Raw genomic sequence first — 21,690 nt, forward strand, 5'->3', positions numbered from 1 at the left:
TCATAGTACAATTTTACATTTTTGGTAATTGAACACCTGTTGCTCACGATTATTGACCTAAGGCTGACGCCCATTATCTTAAGGCCAAGGTTGCTTATATAGTTCTATATGGTTGATTTGATCTGGTTTATTGAATGAATAAACACTATATGTACTGGCGCCGTATCCACATATTGTTTTTATATATATATATATATATATATATATATATATACCCTTGCAAATCCCGTGTTTGCCCCTGATAATAAATAAATACCTTATCAGACATTTACAAAGGTTCTGCACATCAATGACTTCATCCTTGTGTAAAGGACAAAGGTTGCCATCCCCACATTCACGATGTATATAAAAGGCAATTGCTGTGTGTACAGAGCACTTCTACCAGTGGATGCGACCAGCAGGCAGCAGACATGGCATTTTTTCCAGCTGTGGGCTACCAGCCAGTCTACAACCCGGTAAGTGCCCACTTCCCTTTTCTGTCCAGAACGATATGCACTCTCCACTACGTCACCCTGCTTCCTCTTACTTGCTTATCATAGGGAAACCACACTTATCAGTCAGGGTTCCTTCTGAGTTACTAGTTATAGCAAAATAGTATTTTATTAGAAATGTTACAGTTTGAATCTCTGCCAATTCTCCATACTCCGTATGATGGCCCTAGATAATATCCAGAATATTCATTGGAAGAATGTTCATAAAGACATTTCTGCAAATTATCCTTCTTAGGATTCATTTATTATATATATTAAACTGTATTTTGCAGTTAAGCATAAAATACAGTGTCCTGTTACTATTTACGAAATGCATTCAGTGGTATTACCTTACCTCCATCACATCTTTGTTTGGTGTTGCATACGAAGAACAGCGTAGTAACCGGTATATAATCATATAGCGAAACGTTACACAGACAGCTACAGCAAACGTCGCTGATTTACATTACTGAGAGTTTTTATAGCGTTTTCCAGGAAGAAAAGAAGAATCACTAAATCTCTTCGCCCCCTAATAGTGGCCCTCACCAGTGGCCCTGCCCCTCAGTGTACTCCGCACTCACATTCAGATGTGGACACTAATGCATTAGGAGCTGAGAATTTGTGCGCAGCTGCCGAGGGCAAATATGATAATACTACAGCTGCCTGGAAAAGTATGGAGACGCCCACCAGAAGTCTCGCAGATCCAAGCAACTGCGTACGAGTACAAAGCGGTGGCCGCAGAATCTTCAATAATAATCGACCATCTGAGTAACCCTATGGTAGCGCAGAATGGCCGCAGGAACTGAGAAGCTGGCACCATATTTTTACAGGGGCCCGAGGGACAGGTTGTACTCACCGCGTCAGCAGACTCTCCGCCAGCGCTTCCTTCCTTCACTGCTTCGTGGACTTGCGTGATGATGATGATGACATCATCATCTCACGAGTCGCGGCTCTTCACAGCACGGGACCCCCGGTGAGACCCGAAGGCAGTGGACCGGCCTAACTAAAGCGGGTGCAGCAGGGCCGGATTAAATTACTTTATACTGAAACATCTTAAAAAAAAAAAAGTTCAGTTTGATTACTGGAACTCGGCCCCCCCGCCCTGCAAGCGGCGAGCCACATAGCACCTGCAACTGCACCCCCTGTAGTTACGCCACTGACAATGAAATTGCGTGCAATCAGCCCTATAATCTTTGCTTGATTACTAGCGGGTGATGTCATTGCACTTATTGTGAATGATCCTGCTCTCTGTGTGTTTTTAAATGCATATAAATTGGATTCATGTCAAATTTTTCCAAAAGTCACTTTCATCACTTTTATAGAGTAAAAAAGTGGGGATCACTCATGATGGCCGGACCCTCCCACCAAATAAAAATAACTTAAGCCTCAGGGCCTGATTCAGAGATGTACGCTAATCCGATGGTTAGCAAACATCTCCGATGACTTGAGGACTGCGCATGTCCAGCTCTCCGACTGCTAGTCCGTTCGCAGTGTGTCCCAGCCACCAGAGCCGTAACTAAACTTTTTGGTGCCCTGTGCCAGAGAGCGCATTGCCCCCCCCCTCCCATTTTTTAGTGCACCTGAAAAAGTGCCATGGCCTCATGGGGAAGGGCCAGGGAAGAGAGAGGGAAGGCCAGGAGATGCTGGGGATAAAAAGAAGAGGAAGCTACAAGTGAAAATGATAATTGACAGGCCCAAACAGCGCCCCCTGCCCTGCGGTGCCCTGTGCCATGGCACAGGTCGCACCACCCTAGTTACGGCCCTGCCAGCCGCAGCCTGATTGACAGGTTGCAGCATTTGGGAGGCGGAGCGGGGGCGTTCCGTTTTCCGGGAGGGACGAGACCTGGGTCTGCGTGGGTGCATACAGACTTCCTGGCCACGCAAGCTGCCAAGACCCAGCCAATGGAACATCGACAACAATCCTGGGTCGCAGCGCGGGGATCACGCAAATGCAGCAAGGAGGTGTGTGACACATCCTTCTGCATTTGCATTTTAAATGGACAGAATTGCACAGGCGCTTGTGTGCGCTTGTGCGCAGCTGTGTAATTCCGTCCATCTCTGAATCAGACCCTCAGTAAATACAAAAGTTTAAGTACAGTACTATTATTTTGTTTTATGGGGGGAGGGGGGGTCCTGCCATCAAGGTGTGCTCCCAACTTTTTTATGCAGTAAGGGGCCCTTACTTGTTACACTTGCCACATGTCTGACTCTTTACTCGTTTTGCTTGATGTTCTTTTTCTTCTGTGCCCCCTTTATTAAACGTTTCTCGCCCATCCATCTCCCTGCAGTCTGTCCCTCACAGGAGCCCCATCCATGGTGGTCTACGCCCCGGTATGTCGGTCCACATCCAGGGCTCAATCCCGCATCATGCTAACAGGTAACCAGGATTCAATCAATTTCTAATGACCTTTGGGTCATAAAGTCACATGATCCAAGTCTGAATGTGCTGCTTGAACACAGGTGACTCGATTCTAATAAGCCTTTTTTGCCTTAACTGTGTTCAGTCTGATTATACAGAGCCGACTGATCTCTATAATGAAACTATATAATTGCTATATTTACAATGGGAAAAGGGAGATCACTCACCCACAGACTTTAACCATTTATCTACATAATATTATTATTATAATATAATAGTATAAAATCCAGAGAAGACAGTCTGTGTACAGTAAATGCATTACACTTTATATGATATTGTATTGGGTTCAGTCAGTGTAATTGGTTTTATACACTTTATATGATACTGTATTAGGTTTATTGTAAACAGTGGCGCCTCCTACCATAATAAGTTAGGGTGTGCATGCGTGATACATATAACAGGGAAAACATGCATGTGCACAGCAACTGGTTCCTATGGGCAGGGGCGCCGAGAGGGGGGAGCGGGTACAAATTACCTGGGCCCGGGCTTGCTGGAGGGGCCCGGCTGGGGCCTGGGTCCGATACCGCCCCCCTCCCCCCCTCTTTCATCACAGCAGCCCAGCACACGCTGCTGTGTGCTGGGCTGCACTGGGAGACTGCTCACGGCTGCTATGAAGCAGCCACAGCAGTCTCCTATGCCTGTGGGTTATGCGCTGGGCTGAGGGGGCTCTGAGCCGCCCCTCGCCAGCGCGCAGCACTGCGGCATGGCGCTGCAAAACTTGTTTTTTTTTTCTCGAAGGGGGCATGGCCACGCCTCCCGCGATTAGGCCATGCCCCCCTTTACCCGAACCCGCCATGGCTCTCGGCGGGCCCTTCTAGGAGACTACATGGGCTGCAGCCCCTAGAAGTCAGGTAGCAGAGGTACAACAGAATTAGAAGTGGTAGATCCATTGGAAGCGCATTCTGCTAATGGCAGTCTGAACTCGGACCCTCCCCTCTCCCCCTAACCTTCCCTTAGGGGTGCCTAAGCCTAAAACTCCCGGAGTGGTGCCTAACCTTAAGTCCCCCCCTGGGGTGCCTAAACCTAACCCCCCTTCCCACACCCTAAACCTAACCCTCCTAGGGGGGTGCCTAACCCTAACCATCCCCCCTAGTGGTGCCTAACCCTAGCCTTCCCCCTGAAAACCTAACCCTAACCCTGTTACATTCCCTAAATCTAACCCTCCCCCCCGCGCGGCTAACGATAAGGACGCCCCGGGACTTACCTCGTTCGGGCTGTCGTCCTTTGGCGTTGGGATTCAGATAGGCGTCGGACTCCTTATGTCGGGATAAAGACCGGCGATCTATAAACTGCATCCCCTATATATAATACTGTGTTGGGTCCAGTTTAAATAATTTAATACACTAATTTATAGATAATATTAAAAAAAAATGTTTTTCATCAATATAAGGGATCTCTTCAATAATAAAAAAAACAATATTACAATATAATTGATGGCAATTATCCTAATTCAAATGACAATAGAAAGAAAAGTAAAAAAAAACAAACAATATAAAATTGGTAAGGCACAACAAACGTATTAGTCAATAAATGTATAAACCTGGATAAATAGAGCTTTCCTTCTCAGCTATAAGTCTCTATAATGATTAATAGTTTGCATGCAATTAGTGACATATGGCCAGTTTGCCATCCACTTTATCAGTATAGTTATAAATTAGTTATGGTGCATACACACGGTCAGATTTTTCTTCAGATCTGAACAATAACGATTTAAAAAACGTTCAATCGTTCATATCTGAAGGAAAGTCTGACATATCTGTCAGATCTGTCAGATGAACGATATGAACGATGCGCGTTCTGGATGGTCAGATAACGATATCTGACATCTGATGTGTTTGCAGTCAGACTTGGACGATTCCTTTCATTTTAATGCAGTCAAAAATCGTTCAATCGTTCAAATCTTTGGTAAAATCGTTCATCTGACACATCTGACAAATCTGACCGTGTGTATGCTCCATTAGTATCATGATTTGTATAACTTTTCCTATGTGGGGATATATTCTTAGTGATTTATTATGCGAGGTCTGTAATGTGTGTATTGTTACCCCTCATTTTGTTATCACTATTTTGTATGTTTATAACATTTCTTGTATCTATAAAGGCGAACATTTCAATACATTTTTTTAAAACAAACAAACAATATCATTGGTGGCAATTATCCTAATTCTTATGACAGTAAAAAAAACAAAAATATACAATATATAATTGGTAAGGAACATCAACACTTATTTATTTAATTAATGCATAAACCTGGATAAATAGAGCTTTCCTTCTCATGTATAAGTTTCTATAATGATTAATAGTTTGCATGCAATTCGTGACATATGGCCACTAGCTTATCATCCACTTTATCAGTATAGTTATAAATTAGTTAGTATCCATATACAGGTCTCCCAATTGTGTAGCATATACGTTTATATCTCTGTGTAGCAAGCAAAAGTCCAGCTCTCATAGGGTATACAAGTCCTCTTACCTCCAGCTGCTAATGCTGGCCTATTATGCAGCTGATGAGGGAAAGTCCAATTGTGTAGCATATACATGTTCCAGCTCTCATCTTCTTGCCTCCAGCTGCTAATGTAGCGGTTTTCAACCGCTCTGCCGCGGCTGGTTGTGAGGTGTGCCGTGGCACGGTCAGGAGCGTCGGTCAGAGCCGCTGGTCACATCACAGATCTGCGGACCGGTAGGTATGTGGGAATCAATGTGGTTGATATTTTTCTGTGAGGGCAGCCAAAGTTTTTTCTTTTTGTGTGGGAATGTGTTTTATATTTATTTTGTGTTGCCTGTCAATATGATTATTTTCCTGAGTAGAGCAATGTTTTTGTTTTGTTTCTGTGGGGGCCAGATAATGTTATTTTTTTCTGTGGGGGCCAATGTACAGTAGTGTGTTTTAATCCTCTGGAGGCCAATGTACTGTATGTGTGTTTTATTCCTGTGGGGGCCAATGTAGTGTGTTTTATTTCTCTGGGGCTAATGTAGTGTGTTTTATTTCTCTGGAGGCCAATGTATTGTATTTTATTTCTCTGGGGCCAATGTAGTGTGTTGTATATCTCTGGGGCCAATGTATGTGTGTTTTATTCCTGTGGAGGCCAATGTAGTGTGCTTTATTCCTGTGGAGGTCAATGTAGTGTGTTTTATTCCTGTGGAGGTCAATGTAGTGTGTTTTATTCCTGTGGAGGCCAATGTAGTGTGTTTTGTTCCTCTGGAGGCCAATGTAGTGTGTTTTGTTCCTGTGGAGGTCAATGTAGTGTGTTTTATTCCTGTGGAGGCCAATGTAGTGTGTTTTATTCATGTGGAGGTCAATGTAGTGTGTTTTATATCTCTGGGGCCAATGTAGTGTGTTTTATTCCTGTGGAGGCCAATGTAGTGTGTTTTGTTCCTGTGGAGGCCAATGTAGTGTGTTTTATTTCTCTGGGCCATTTGTTATGATATCCAATGCCTACTTCATGTGAAAAGTCTAGAACCAGGCTAGCGAGATCTTCTGCCAATAACAACCGCCCGTTGTTCCCTTAGAACTGGGGTACTTAGGTGGCCAATTCACATGGAGGAGCAAAAGGATTCAATGGTGAGAGCAACAGTTGGAATGGCGACTTAATCGTGGATAGTAGATATGAGCATAGATCCAGAACAGGAAGTGGTACACTATCAGGGCCGGCTCTAGGGGTGTTCGACTAGTGCGGTCGGACAGGGGTGCCACCCGTAGAGGGTGCACCCCTTCCCAACATCCCGATTTCAGCGGGACAGTACTGTCCTGCTGTTCCACCCATGGGCCGAAGTGGCGCGCAGGTGGTCAAATCGGGAGGTTGGGGACCCCCGCCGCTGCAGCTGTGTGGCTGTGCTGGACCCCCAGAGTGTGAATGGATGCAGCGCGCATGCGCGCGGCATCTATTCACTTATGTGAGAAGGCTGGGGGAAGCCCAGTCAGTGACGGAGGGCTGGGCTTTACCCCCAGCCTGACGTTATTTGGAAGCGGGCCATGCAGGCACGCCTCCAAATAACGACACTTAGGGGGCATGGTCTATGGTAATTAGGCCATGCCCCCAATTTTGGTTGCCACGCGTGATTTCAGGGCGCACAATACAGGGCCAGAACAGGGTGCTCAGACCCCTGGAGCTGGCCTTGTACACTATCGATGTGACAAGAAGCTGGTTCAATATTCCGTTGGTAGTAAATGTGGTATGGTTATAAGAACAGAAAAGGCGGCTTGAGGCCCGTACTGAAGAGTTAAATAATTGATTTGGCTTTGAGAGCCGTTGTGGCTTGGAGCCCGCGCTGAGGAGAGGAAAATATTTGAGTTGGTTTTGCGAGCCGATAGTGCGGCTTGGAGCCAATCCTGTAGAGTTAGACAATTGATTTTGCTTTGAGAGCCGATAGTGTGGCTTAGAATCTGTACTGAAGAGTTGATTTGGCTTGGAGACAGAGGAGCAGCATTGAACCATGGTGCCTAGAGAAAGGGCATGTCGTAGCGCCCCCTCCCAGTACTCAACCGTGCCAGTGGGGTATGGCCAGCCTGCGGGGCAATACTGAAATGAAGAGAAAAATAGCAAACAGTGACAGTATCACGCTGGGCATTGAGGTCCCATTGGGGGAATAGAATGCTTCGGTCATACACTATCTGACATTAAGAAGTAGCTCCTTTGGCACTGCTTCATTTATGTATAACACGGTAGCACCTAGGATCTGACTTTTAACTCCTTTGAATCAATGTTATTAGTCAATAGAGGAGATTGTATTATATATTCTGATCATTTAACTTAAAGTACATGTGCTAGAGTGAAATTCCACAGGGTGCACAGCTTATTACTGTAATTACTGCCCCAAGCAGCTGTCACTGGAGTGGGAACACCTATAGGAAGCTCCATTCTCAGCTATGCTCCTACTTCACGAATACACATTGCACCTATATTAATGTGATTACTAGTAACCATGTCATGTTCTGTCTACCACCATTATTTCAGGTCTCCTAATACAGTATTTTTTAAAAGACCTTTCAAATAACAGTGTGGTCATGCCTAGGAACACCTCATTACTTTACATATAAAGCAGTGACTTTTTTTTAAAACTCATACCCACCAATAAGCAAGGAGAGGAGAGGGGCAAAGAGCCGATCACAGGGTAGAGAGGGGAGGGAATAAAGAGGTGAGAAGTGAATGTAATCATCTGACAGGAGAGGGGAGGTGACAGAAGATGAACACAGAGGAGGGAGGGCTGGAGGGCCGGCAATCTGGGCAGCTTAAGGGAGCATGAAATGTAGAAACGGATCTCAGATCCATAACTTATTTAGGATATAGAGCAAGCAAACTGAGATAAACTTAACAGGTGACCATCAAACTGTGCAGTGCCCCATGAATTCCGGTAACCTGAATGGCACCCTCTGTCCCTTTTGGCGCCCGGAGCTCATGATCCACTGGAATCACGCTCGCTACACCCCTGCTTGGAGAGCCGATGTTGTGGCTTGAGCACTGAACTAGATACAAAGGGTCTCATTCAGACCCGGTCGCAAGCGTCGATATGCTCGCAACCGGGTTGATGGATAGCCCTGCGCACGTGCAGCGGCCGCTCTGCACGTGCGCAAGCCCCGGAGCGAGAGAGAAATTCTCTCGCTCCGGAGCTCTCTACAAAAGGGGCGGCTGTCGATGTTGATCGACAGCTCACCCTGTTTTGTAGGCGGGGCGGGGGGGTGGTTTCACAAACGGAGGCGTTCCTTAAGGAATGTCTGCCATTTTGTGGGCGGCCACACTGACATCATCAGTGATGTCAGTGGGGAGCTTCCTGCTCGATCAGAGCAGGAAGCTCCCTGGGGCTTGCGGTTGCCGAGACCCAACCTTAGGGTCTCGTCGCAAGCCCCGATGGTCGCGATGGTGAACACAGCTTAGCTAGCAACCAGGAGGCCGCACTAAAAAAAAAAGAAGCGGCCGCCCTCATTCAGAGAGAGCGATCGCTTCTTGTGATCACCTCTGAATGAGGGCCAATGTCCTGATAATTAGTACACAGATTTGAGTACAAGTTTGTGTAAAAATTAGCGTCCAAAGTCCTGACAGACAATACATAGGTTTGAGTGCAAGTTTGTGTACAGGTTTGTGTACAAATTAGCTTCCAAAATCCTGACGGACAATACATAGGTTTGAGTGCAAGTTTGTGTACAAGATGTGTACAAATTAGCATCCAAAGTCCTAATGGAAAATACATAGGTTTGAGTACTAGTTTGTGTACAGGTTGGTACAAGTTGGTATCCAAAGTCCTGACGGTAAATACATAAGTTTGAGTACAAGTTTGTGTACAGGTTAGTACAAATTAGCATCCAAAGTCCTGACGGTAAATACATAAGTTTGAGTACAAGTTTGAGTACAAGTTGTGTACAAATTAGCGTCCACTGACCTGCCGGGAATGCTGATTCGGCTTGGAGGGCCGTCACTGCCAGTGCAGCTAGGAAGCCGTGGGTGGAATAAGGAAGCCAGAGCACAGCACGGGAGTTGATGGTGCAGCTAGGGAGCCGTAGGAGAGGCCACAAGAGCCGGAGGCAGCTGGGAGACAAAACCGAGGAGGAGATCCTTCCAGCAGAGTCAACAGGATACTGCTTGTGACGCTGAGCCAAGAGAACCCACAGGAATGCTATAGCTGGCGGGGCGGCAAAAGTCCAGTGTGTACAAATAGGAGGACGGACCAATCATGCTGCACTGAGGATGATACATCACTTCCTGAGGCGTGAAGATCGCCTAGCAACAGAAGAAACTGGAGTAACCCCGTCTTGACTGGGTAATCTGCTTGCAAGAGACAAGTCGTGACCATGACTTGTAACACCAATGTAGTGTGTTTTATTTCTCTGGTGCCAATGTAGCTTGTTTTATTCCTGTGGAGGCCAATATAGCTTGTTTTATTCCTGTGGAGGCCACTGTAGCTTGTTTTATTCCTGTGGAGGCCACTTCTTGTTTTATTCCTGTGGAGGCCAATATAGCTTGTTTTATTCCTATGGATGCCGATGTAGTGTGTTTTATTCCTGTGGAAGCCAATGTAGCTTGTTTTATTCCTGTGGAGGCCGATGTAGTGTGTTTTATTCCTGTGGAGGCCGATGTAGTGTGTTTTATTCCTGTGGAGGCCGATGTATTGTGTTTTATTCCTGTGGAGGCCACTGTAGCTTGTTTTATTCCTGTGGAGGCCAATATGGCTTGTTTTATTCCTATGGATGCCGATGTAGTGTGTTTTATTCATGTGGAGGCCACTGTAGCTTGTTTTATTCCTGTGGAGGCTGATGCAGTGTGTTTTATTCCTGTGGAGGCCGATGTAGTGTGTTTTATTCCTGTGGAGGCCGATGTAGTGTGTTTTATTCCTGTGGAGGCCGATGCAGTGTGTTTTATTCCTGTGGAGGCCGATGTAGTGTGTTTTATTCCTGTGGAGGTCAATGTAGTGTGTTTTATTCCTGTGGAGGCCAATGTAGTGTGTTTTATTCCTGTGGAGGCCAATGTAGTGTGTTTTATTCCTGTGGAGGCCCGATGTATGGTGTTTTTTTCATCTGGTAGCCAATGTAGTGTGTTTTTTCATAGGTCGCGCATGCCGCATCGGCGGATGGTGTGCCTTGGCAATTTTAAAATCTTGCATAGTGTGCCTCGTACTGGTCTAATGCTTGCCTATTATGCATCTAAGGAGAGAAAGTCCAATATAACACATTCTCTGCCTTATCAGATGAAGCTGCTGAAAGTTGTACTAAGGCAGAAAAATGCATTATTGATTGCCCCTATGCAGTGAAGAGACTTGAATGCAAACTATTAATCATTATAGAGACTTGTACCTGGGAAGGAAAGCTCTATTTATCCAGGTTTATGCATTCATTGACTAAAAAGTGTCATTGTGCCTTACCAATTATATATTAACTTATTAACTAAATTATTTTTTTATGCTTTTTTTTTTTTTGTTTGTCACATGAATTAAGATAATTGCCACCAATTATATTGTTATATTTTTTTTACAATTGAAGAGATCTTTTATATTGATGAATAATATATATTTTTTTTCATATTATCTCTTACATTAGTTGAATAGCGCTTCCTTTTTGGGGGACTTAGTAGAAATCATTTTATACACTTTATATGATACTGTATTGGGTTCAGTAGAAATCATTTTATACACTTTATATGATACTGTAATGGGTGTAGTATAAATCATTTTATACACTTTATGTGATACTGTATTGGGTTCAGTATAAATCATTTTATACACTTTATATGATACTGTATTGGGTTCAGTATAAATCATGTTATACACTTTATATGATACTGTATTGTGTTCATTATAAATCCTATTATACACTTTATATGATACTGTATTGGGTTCAGTATAAATCCTATTATACACTTTATATGATACTGTATTGGGTTCAGTATAAATCATTTTATACACTTTATATGATACTGTATTCGGTTCAGTATAAATCATGTTATACACTTTATATGATACTGTATTGGGTTCAGTTTAAATCATTTTATACACTTTATATGATACTGTATTGGGTTCAGTTTAAATCATTTTATACACTTTATATGATACTGTATTGGGGTCAGTATAAATCCTATTATACACTTTATATGATACTGTATTGGGTTCAGTATAAATCATGTTATACACTTTATATGATACTGTATTGGGTTCAGTATAAATCATTTTATACGGTAAATATGAAATTGTGTTATGGTCAGTTTAATTCATTTTATACACTTTATTAAATATTGTATTGGGGTCAGTATAAATGTTATACACTTTAAATAAGAATGTATTGGGATCAGTATAAATAATATTATACACTTTATATAAGACTGTATTGGGATCAGTATAAATAAGTTTATACACTTTCTATAATATTGTGTTGGGGTCAGTACTCTCTCAGCGACGCTAACTCAGTAATTTAAAACAAATGTTTTATCTAAAAGAAGAGTCCCCCCTGTCAGTGGATGTTTTATTAGGTTGATTATAAAAACAGAGATATCCAGTTATTTTTATTAGTCATATCACACAACAGATTATATGATATGCAAACATTGTTCTTCTTAGCTTATGGTTGAGAAATAACATTTAACTTTCGGAATCGGTATGAGGTACCGACAGAGGGAATGCCGACTGTCAGTACACTGACAGCGGCACCCTGATGGTTCGAATCGCTAAGGGAATGGTGAGTACTGTTCCACTGTCCTATTTCATACATGCCTACTTTCCCGGTTTGGTCGGGAGCCTTCTGAAAAGCGGGTGCTGATCCCGACCTCCCAGAAAAGTAGGCACATGTCCCGTTAATAAAGCACCCCTCCCGCCTACCGGATGTATCAGAAAAAATATTTGCCTGCAGCGGAGGAGCGATGATGCGATTTGCACTGAATCGCGTAATGTTATCCCCACCCCCCGCAACACAATGCCGAAATTACAGGCATTGTGTTGCCAGGGGCGGGGCCGCGACTGCGAGGTCACGCCCCCGGCCCACCCTAAAAACTTTGCCACGCCCCCCAGCTGTGAAGAGCTGGCTGCCTCTCCCAGAAGAGGCAGCCAGAAAGTCGGCAAGCCTGCTATTTACTCCCTAACCTTCCTTTTTTGTACCCTCATACTAACCCTCCCTACCCCGCACTCTAACCCTCCAGGTAAGTGCCTAAACCTAACCCTCCCCCCTTAGTGCCTAACCCTAACCTCCCCACGGTGGTGTCTAAACCTAACACCCCCTGTCTGAAGCCTAACCCTAAGTCCCCCTGGTGTGCCTAAACCTAATGCAGCCCCCGCCGCTGACACTTACCTTGCCCCTTATGATCGGGATGCCGGCTTCCGGGATTCCGACGTAGGCATTCCCAGTCATGTCGAAATTCAGTGTTTTCTCGGTGTTCGGAATGCTGGCACTGGGATTTCGACAGCTGGCGTCGCGATCGTAGGGATATTAACTACATCCCCTCTGGCTTCTTGCTGTTTTTACAAAGTGAAAGATGTTTTTTGCTCTATTGTAGTGATATTGGTGGTGGTTAGGTTGAGAGCCCAGACTGCCAATACTTTTAAATTTCACTTGATAGAGGTTGGCTTCAATATCCATCCCATAAGTAGATAGCGTAGAAAAAAACTGTAATATATACATATTATTAGCCAGAAAGCAGCAAAAATTTTAATAATTTGCAAATCATTATTGACAAATCAGAGATATGAGTTTTAAAAAAATATGAATAAAATGTAAAATTCTCTTTTAAATGGTTTCCATGCACTTATATATAGATGGGGAGAAATGAAAGAAATGGGAATACATTTCAGTGGTATGCAGTTACGATGTCGGTGTTCAGCATGTTGACATTTACAATATCGATAGCAGAAGGTCGACACTGATGATGTTGACATAGATAACATCATTAATGTCAAAACCTGGAAAATGTCGACTTTGACAGAATGTCAACATTTTGAGGAGGCTTGGAGTTAGGATTATGGTTGCTAACGTGGTTAAGAACCAAATTAGATGAAAACTATAATGCTGACATGCTAACAATGTTCGCATACCATCTGTGTCGACATGTGGAATGTTGACACGTTCAATGTTGAAATTCTGTCCGTCGAACCCATTTCAGCAGGATGGTGAATGAAAGAGAAAGGGGTTTTGGCAAAAATGTAATTAACACGAACAGATATCAGCCGGAGGTGGGGTGGAAAGGGGAAGGAATTTCGGCAGGCGCGGAAGTAAATGGGAACAGATTTCAGGGTGAGGAAGAGGTGATAGAGTTTAGCAGAAGTGAGGAGACGTAGGATGATCATTATTGTGATTCCCCCTTGTTATATATTGCTTCATTCTATCTGACAGATTCAGTGTAAACCTCTCCTGTGGTCAGTATGACGGATCAGACATTGCCCTCCACTTTAACCCCCGGTTTGATGGAAAGGACAAAGTCGTGTTTAATTCTTTCCAGTCGGGGTCTTGGGGAAGTGAGGAGAAAAAGAAAAGTGGTTTCCCCTTTCACAAAGGAGGTCACTTTGAGGTGGTCTTTCAGGTCAATCTTTCAGGTTTCCAGGTGAGCAAACAAATATTTCCCCACCACACACACGCGTGCTTTGAACAGAGATGTGTACCCAACAAGTACACTTTAAATATTGCAGGGTTTTTTCCCTTTTCTGACTATGAGTATGAAAGTTTCCAGAGTTGTTCAAGAACCTTCCAGCATGGACTCCTCTCCTTTGGTAATAATGACTGTTGCTTCTATCCATCCAGGTAAACGTGAATGGCTCTGCATTCTATGAGTATCACCACAGGATTCCTCTACAACGGGTGGAATGTCTGCATGTAGCTGGAGATGTTTCCCTCCGTTCCGTGACCATAGTTGGAGGAGTGGTGAGTGAAGTGCTGGTATATAGGTGGAAAATTAAAGAACATTCAAACATGCTGGTGACTGGGAGGAGATAGATGGAAGGGGAACATGCTGGTGACTGAGGGAGGAGATAGATGAAAGGGGAACTTGATGGTGACTGTGAAAGGAGATAGGTGGAAGAGGAACATGCTGGTAATTCTGGGAGGAGATAGATGGAAGGGGTACATGCTGGTGACTGTGGGAGGAGACAGATGGAAGGGGAACATGCTGGTGACCGTGGGAGTAGACAGATGGAAAGGGAACATGCTGGTGACTATGGGAGGAAATAAATGGAAGAGGAACATGCTGGTGACTATGGGAGGATACAAATTAAAGGGAACATGCTGGTGACTAGGGGTCTATTCATTATCACTTAATTTCTACAAAAGCAGGTGAAAATTAACATTTGCACCTGCTTTTGTAGAAATTAAGTGGCCGGACCATTCATCACAAAGGTAATACAGGAGATATCACAGATATCTCCTGCACACTTTTCACTTCTGATGTGGCCTGCTGTCCCCATACACTAGTATGGAGACAGAAATTTATTAAGCTCTGAAAATACAATATTTTTGTAGCTTGACTGCTGGAGTATTTGCCAACTTTAGATGGCATTTTCTCCCGCTCGCAGTGCACACCCGGGTTGCGGAGACAGATCCTTTTGGATTACTCCGCCCCTGTGTAGCTCCTTCCGTCAGACGTCAGGGTTTGTGCGCCTGCATGAGCACTAGATCACGCAGGTGCACTAGCACCGCCGAGTCGACTGGTTTTCGGATCAGCTGTCTCCGCGCCGAAGCAATGATGACTTGCTCCGGCGCTTGTGTCAAGTTAGTATGTTAATTATCGGGGTCAACTCGGACCCTGATAAGTAACATAATGAATAGACCCCTGGGGGGAGAAGATAAATGGATGGGTAACATGCTGGCAACTGTGGGAGGAGATAGATGGAAGGGGAACATGCTGGCGACTGTGGGAGAAGATAGATGGAAGGGGAAGATGCTGGTGACTGTGGGAGAAGATAGATGGAAGGGGAACATGCTGGTGACTGTGGGAGAAGATAGATGGAAGGGGAACATGCTGGTGACTGTGGGAGACGATAGATGGAAGGGGAAGATGCTGGTGACTGTGGGAGAAGAAAGATGGAAGGGGAACATGCTGGTGACTGGGGGAGAAGATAGATGGAAGGGGAAGATGCTGGTGACTGTGGGAGGAGATAGATGGAAGGGGAACATGCTGGTGACTGTGGGAGGAGATAGATGGAAGGGGAACATGCTGGTGACTGTGGGAGAAGATAGATGGAATTGGAACTTGCTGGTGACTGGGGAAGAAGCTAGATGGAAGGGGAACATGCTGGTGATGATGGGAGGAGATGGGTGGAATGGGAACAGGCTGGTGACTGTGGGAGGAGATAGATGGAAGGGGAACATGCTGGTGACTGGGAGAGAAGATAGATGAAAGGTAAACATGCTTGTGACTGGAAGAGAAGATAGATGGAAGGGGAAGATGCTGGTGACTGGGGGAGAAGATAAGTAAAAAGTAAGATGCATTTGAATGTGGGAAGATGGAAGAGGGACCTGCTGATGACTGTTAGAAGTGAAGTATGGAAAAGGAATGTTTGTGACTGAGGTAGAAGACAGATGAATCAGGAATGTTGGCAACTGAGGTAGGAGATAGATGGAAAGGGAACATGCTGGTGACTGTGGGAGGAGATAGATGGAAGGGGAACATGCTGGCGACTGAGGGAGAAGATAGATGGAAGGGGAACATGCTGGCAACTGTGGGAGGAGATAGATGGAAGGGGAACATGCTGGCAACTGTGGGAGGAGATAGATGGAAGGGGAACATGCTGGTGACTGTGGGAGGAGTTAGATGGAAAAGAACATTCTGGTCAGTGTGGTAGGAGATAGATGGTAAGGGAACATGCTGGTGACTGTGGGAAAAGATAGATGGAAGGGGAACATGCTGGTGACTATGGGAGGAAATAAATGGAAGAGGAACATGCTGGTGACTATGGGAGGAGATAGATGGAAGGGAACATGCTAGTGGCTGGCTGTGGGACAGAGATAGATGGAAGGGGAACATGCTGGTGACTGTGGTAGGAGATAGAAGGAAGGGGAATATGCTGGTGACTGTGGGAGGAGATAGATGGAAGAGAAAGATGCTGCTGAAGGAAGAGGGGCATGAAAAAGAAACATGCAAATGACTGAGGTCCTGATTCAGAGCCGGACGCTCTGACAGAGCACTCGCTCTGAATCAGGGCCGTCCTTCTGTTTTTTTAGAGCGGCCTCCTGGTCACTCGCATAGCTGTGGGTGACCACCCACAGCTATAGCGAGCGGCCAGGAAGATGGTCGCGATGGTCAAGATCATCGCAACCATCGGGCTTGCGACAAGACCCTTGTGGTAGGGTCTCATTGCCGCAAGCCTCATAGTGCTTTCGGCTCTGTTAAAGCACTCCCACTGTAATTATTTATGTAATTATTTTAATTTTATTTTATTATATTTAATATAATATTGCACGATCAAACTAAATATTGATATTATTATATAAGGAGTTACACAATATTGATGCACTGGTATATTACATTTAGCAAAAACATTAATCACTAACACATCGAAAATTTCACCCCCTTCTTTCTTCGCATGGTTTATTTTGTACACTTAGTATTATTATCTATAGACATATTATGAGGACACAGTTATATTGTTTATCTAGTTTAATTGTAAATATATATATAGTGGAATTATATTAAAATTATAGTCACATATTATGGTCACTTTATTATTGAGTAGAAATAGGATGCATCTATATAGATCTGAATGTGAGAAATAAATAGTGACATGGGATTAATTAATGAGGTTTATAGAATGGATCATTTTATAATATAAGATTATGTTGAATGAAATTAATTATGACATTAATCAATGGAGATGAATATAAATCTAAACACCGTTTTATTTAATAGTTAAGTCTTGTTTTTGAGACAAACTGTCAATCTTAATGATTAACAGAACCCTTATCCAATGAGAATAAACTGCAGGAAATAAAAGGTAGCGGAAGTATAGGTTCGGGTTAGAGCCTTGAGAAAGCCTATGGTGAAACGGCCGTTGGCGTCCTAACGGATGCTATAAATAAAATATGTGATCATCTATTACTTAATATAACATGTAATACTGAAAGTGTTGAAGTGTATATTGTTGAAACCAATGTAACAAATGATGTCTATGATTGCGATAGGGAGCAGTTAATATAAGTGAACCGCCGCGCAGCGTGATTTCATGTCAATAGATCACAGGCAGCAAGCGGGACACCTTACCCTGCTGTTTCAATACGTGGCTGTGATGGGGAATAGTGTATGCAAGAGAACCACGGAGTAGTGCCGATAATACTACACAGATAGTGAGTGGGATATCTTACCTTGCCGTCCAGATACGTGTCTTAGTTTGGAGCACACTGTCATGATAACTATTAGTCATCACAGGAGATTATTTCATGACTATAATAGGGAACTGCTAATGTAAGAGAACCACCGAGCAGCGTGAATTTATGTTATTATAATACAGGCAGTAAGCGGGATACATTACCCTGCTGTCTTAATACGTGGCTGTGACGGGGTATAGTTTATGTTAGAGAATCTCCGAACAGTGTAATCAATATAATGCATACAGTGAGTGGGATACCTTATTTTGCCATCTAAATACGTGTCTTAGTCTAGCGCATACTGCCGTGATAATCATAAGTTATTATAGGAGATCACTTTGTGAGCAGCAGCATTATTACCCCATTACACATTACAATCTGATGTTCTGTTGATTTATGATTGAAATCAAAGAATAAGCACTGAATAGCGGTATTATACTTATAATAAGAGGCTGAAAGCGGGATATTGACTTTGTTTCCCTATAATTGCACCCTATGTTCACATGCGTTGTGTCCTAATAATAGCCTAGAACTTATTCACCGAGACAGGCAACAGATAAATTAAAAATAAGGAATAGCAGCTGACGAGCTGCCCTATGTATCAGTAAATTGAAATCCATTATTAAAATATTAGTCTGTCTCCTTGAAGTTTATAAGGGCAGAAATTATTATTGGTTTGATAATAGAAATCTACTGTCAATAAAATCAATTGTTTAATACGCTAATGATACATCTGGATGTAGATAAAAAGGATAATATAATAATGTGGTAGACAAAAAGGACACATGGTGAATGTGTTAAGTATTGTATCAGTTTATTTTGAAACATATTTGTTATATAAACATAGTACTTTATGTAACAACCTAACATTTCAGCCATCAGTTTAACTAAATATTTAACTATCAGTACAATTAATAGAGCATTTGAGCCTTAAATTAAGATCCACATATGAAATAGCAGCCGGTATATTTTAAATACACTTTTTTCTTAACTTTTCACCTACTGAATTTTAATATTTCACCGATTCTCATATGATATTTTATTATATACCAATAAAAATTCTAAGTTTTAGAATTAGCTGGTTCAGAGTGCACCAAATAGGATGCTTTCTTTCTTCTTGAATAAAATTGTCCATGTTTTATAGCATCATGGTAGCACCCTCATTACAAACTTTTGAAAAGTAATATATAGTAAGTTAGAGTAGAGGTAATTGAATACCTTTTTAAAAAAAGATCAATGTAATTTATGAGGTTTGAACCTAAGGTAATACAATACAGCGCATACCTAGTCCTTTGGACACTGGTGCAGGATTTATTCACAACAAGTTTCTAAGAAGCAGAGACTTACCTGTGAATGTAGAAGGCGATAAGTTGAAGAGAACAGGAAAGTAAAATATAGAGAATATCATGAGTTTGAGAAAAGTGTGAAAATAAAAAAAGTGCTCGACTTCTGTCTGACCATGCTCATTTACATTGCAGGGTCCGATGACTCCCCCTTCCTTCCCTACTGGAGGGGTAAGTGACATATGAAAGTGATACTAGAGGAGACAGACAGACCCCATATTGTGATATGATTGCTGTGTCTTTGGTGTCACTGAACATATTGACATATTGGTTCATCTCTCTTTCTTTCCTTCTCTCAAGGCAATGCCAGGCTACCCACCCGTGAACCTTCCTGTGAGTACACTTTAACCAGACTCTTGTTATATGTATATAAAATATAAATATGTTCCCCTGGCTCATTTTACAGTTAGAAGGAAAACTGTCTTTGGTGTCTGGTATGTGATAGGCTGACAAATGCACAAATGCTCTATTCTCCCATCAGGACACACACAGATAAAATATAGATCACTGGAGTCTCAGTACAATCAGGTATAGATGTGGGATAACCGGGAGCTGGCACTTTAATAAATCTGAATAGTAGCTAGCTCCTCCCCCTCTATACCCCCCTACAGGTCAGTCTTAATTTTGTGCCAATGGAGCTAGTCACATACAAAGAGCTCTCTGCTAAAAATCAAGGATCTTCGATCAGCAAGAGGATCAGACAGGCAGCCACTGCCCCTGCCTGTCTGCTTCGTTGGAGCTGCTGGTGAGACCTCACCGCCGCTGCTTGCGCCATGTGCTGGGGTCTTCAGCTACAGAGACCACTGTCTCTGGGGGGTACCCAGACATGCTGCGTGCAATGTTTGTCACGGTCCCCCATTAGCTCAGCCCACTGCCGGCAGCATTTGGCAGCAAGAAGGTTAGCGACTCCTGGCACCCTGAGTAGCAGGGTGGGCTGGAGAAAATGACAGACGGGCATTAAAAAGCAGCAACTGAAAGGGGGCAGAGCCTAACATACAGTTCTGCTCCTGCCTCCCAGCTGCCCCAGCGCTCCCAGAAGGAGGCTGGTAGCCATTTTAGAAGACACAGGCTGCTGACAAACGCAGAAGAGAGACCTGTCTGCCCAGATTGTGACTGCACAGTGGGGTTAGACTTGTGAAGAGCAGGTTAGACTGTGTTTACACAGTGATTACAGCACATTATATTGTGTTACACAGAGCTGGTCTGTGCATCAGGGCTGGTTGGGCTGGGTTAATAGCATAATCTCCCTCTATGCCCTTAATCTCTTCTTTCTATACAATGTGTGTTTGTGTGTATCACTACCTTTTCTCTGTGTGTGTGAATAGTGAATTGGTAGCATGATTTCAAAGAGGTCTAAGGCTGCCCAAAAAGCTTTCTCCTGTAAGAATTGTGCAGAGAAGTTTACATAGGGAGTATCATCCAATTCCCTGTTGTGTGAGAAGTGTGTTTCAGAAACACAGACTGCAGCATCCCTACAACACCCTATTTGGGCTGATCAAATTACATCAGTCATGTCTCAAATGTCTGCAGAGCTGGAAGCTTCTCGCAGGGAGAGAGAGGTTGAAAGATCTCAGAGGTCTGCCTTCTCTGAACCAGACTGGGTGTGGTCTTTAGCCAGGTCTGTAGAAGGGCTCACAAGGGTTATGTTAGCCCAGGTTCCTCCCGTGGCATCGTCTTCTAGTGTCCTTGCTAGGAGACTAATACCGAATCCCCTTATGTGGGATGATCCGGAAGAGGACGACATGCCTGATACAGAGGAAGGAGAAGTACAGGACCCTATAGAGGAACAGGCACCAGAGGAAGCAGAGCCTGTATCTCAGGGTGCAGAGGCGCTGATTGCAGCTATACGCCAGGTGTTACATGTTGAGGACATGGACCCTGTGGAAGTTAGGCCGTCTGTCTTTAATAAGAAACAAAGACTAGCAGCCTCCTTTCCAGTGTCTGAGGAATTGGATGAGATCCTTACCTCAGCGTGGAAACACCCAGATAAAAAGTTTCAGATCTCACATAAACTTTTATCCTACTATCCCTTTCCTGCAGAGAGCAGGATATTATGCAAAACACTTCCTTCAGTGGACCCTTCAGTGTCACATCCACCTAAAAAGACGGTGCTCGCTGTTCCAGGAGCAGTTTCTTTAAAGGAGTCTTCTGACAGGAAGTTAGAAACTACCTTAAAGTGTATGTACACTGTAGCGGGGGTGTTCCTTCGACCGGCATTAGTCAGCTATTGGGTCAACAAGGCGGTGGAAGCATGGGCTATGCAGCTTGCTGAAGGCCTTAAGATTGGTGTTCCGGCGGAGAATCTGGTTCCTCTAGCCGAACAGATTGCAGAGTCTGCTTCTTTTCTTGGAGAGGCTTCAAAAGATATTTGTAGTCTTTCCTCTAGATCCTCGGTTTTGGCTGTCTCAGCCTGCAGAGCCCTGTTGCTGAGACAATGGCAGGCGGATGCGGAATCTAAGAGAACCGTGGAAGCGCTTCCATTCACAAGAACATCCGGGTAACACAGAGTCTTTTATTACAACACGGATGGATCCTGAATTACCAAAAATCTAATCTACAGCCTACTCAGCATCTGCCTTTCCTAGGTATGATTTTGAACACAGTGGAGCAGAAGGTATTTCTTCCGCAGGAAAAGGTCACCTTCATCCAACACATGGTGCGATTGCTACTGCGTCATCGCAGGGTGTCAGTACACCT

General features: G+C 43.7%; 1 protein-coding gene across 2 annotated transcripts in view; it reads left to right on the forward strand.

Annotated features, from left to right (window-relative positions):
• Positions 1 to 410: 410 nt before the first annotated feature.
• Positions 411 to 21,690, forward strand: part of LOC148518714 (galectin-4-like) — a 36,000-nt gene continuing 14,720 nt past the window's right edge. Inside the window, exons 1-6 of one of the 2 annotated variants that reach the window (XM_088477171.1) lie at positions 411 to 455; positions 2,759 to 2,847; positions 13,691 to 13,898; positions 14,096 to 14,224; positions 19,129 to 19,164; positions 19,294 to 19,326. In XM_088477171.1, coding sequence (XP_088333297.1) covers positions 411 to 455; positions 2,759 to 2,847; positions 13,691 to 13,898; positions 14,096 to 14,224; positions 19,129 to 19,164; positions 19,294 to 19,326 — 540 coding nt within the window. The remainder of the gene's footprint in view (positions 456 to 2,758; positions 2,848 to 13,690; positions 13,899 to 14,095; positions 14,225 to 19,128; positions 19,165 to 19,293; positions 19,327 to 21,690) is intronic. The other variant, XM_088477170.1, reaches the window with a different exon arrangement.

Source organism: Taudactylus pleione, unplaced genomic scaffold, assembly GCF_031769625.1.
Source record: "Taudactylus pleione unplaced genomic scaffold, aTauple2 ptg000199l, whole genome shotgun sequence".
Classification (NCBI taxonomy): domain Eukaryota; kingdom Metazoa; phylum Chordata; class Amphibia; order Anura; family Myobatrachidae; genus Taudactylus; species Taudactylus pleione.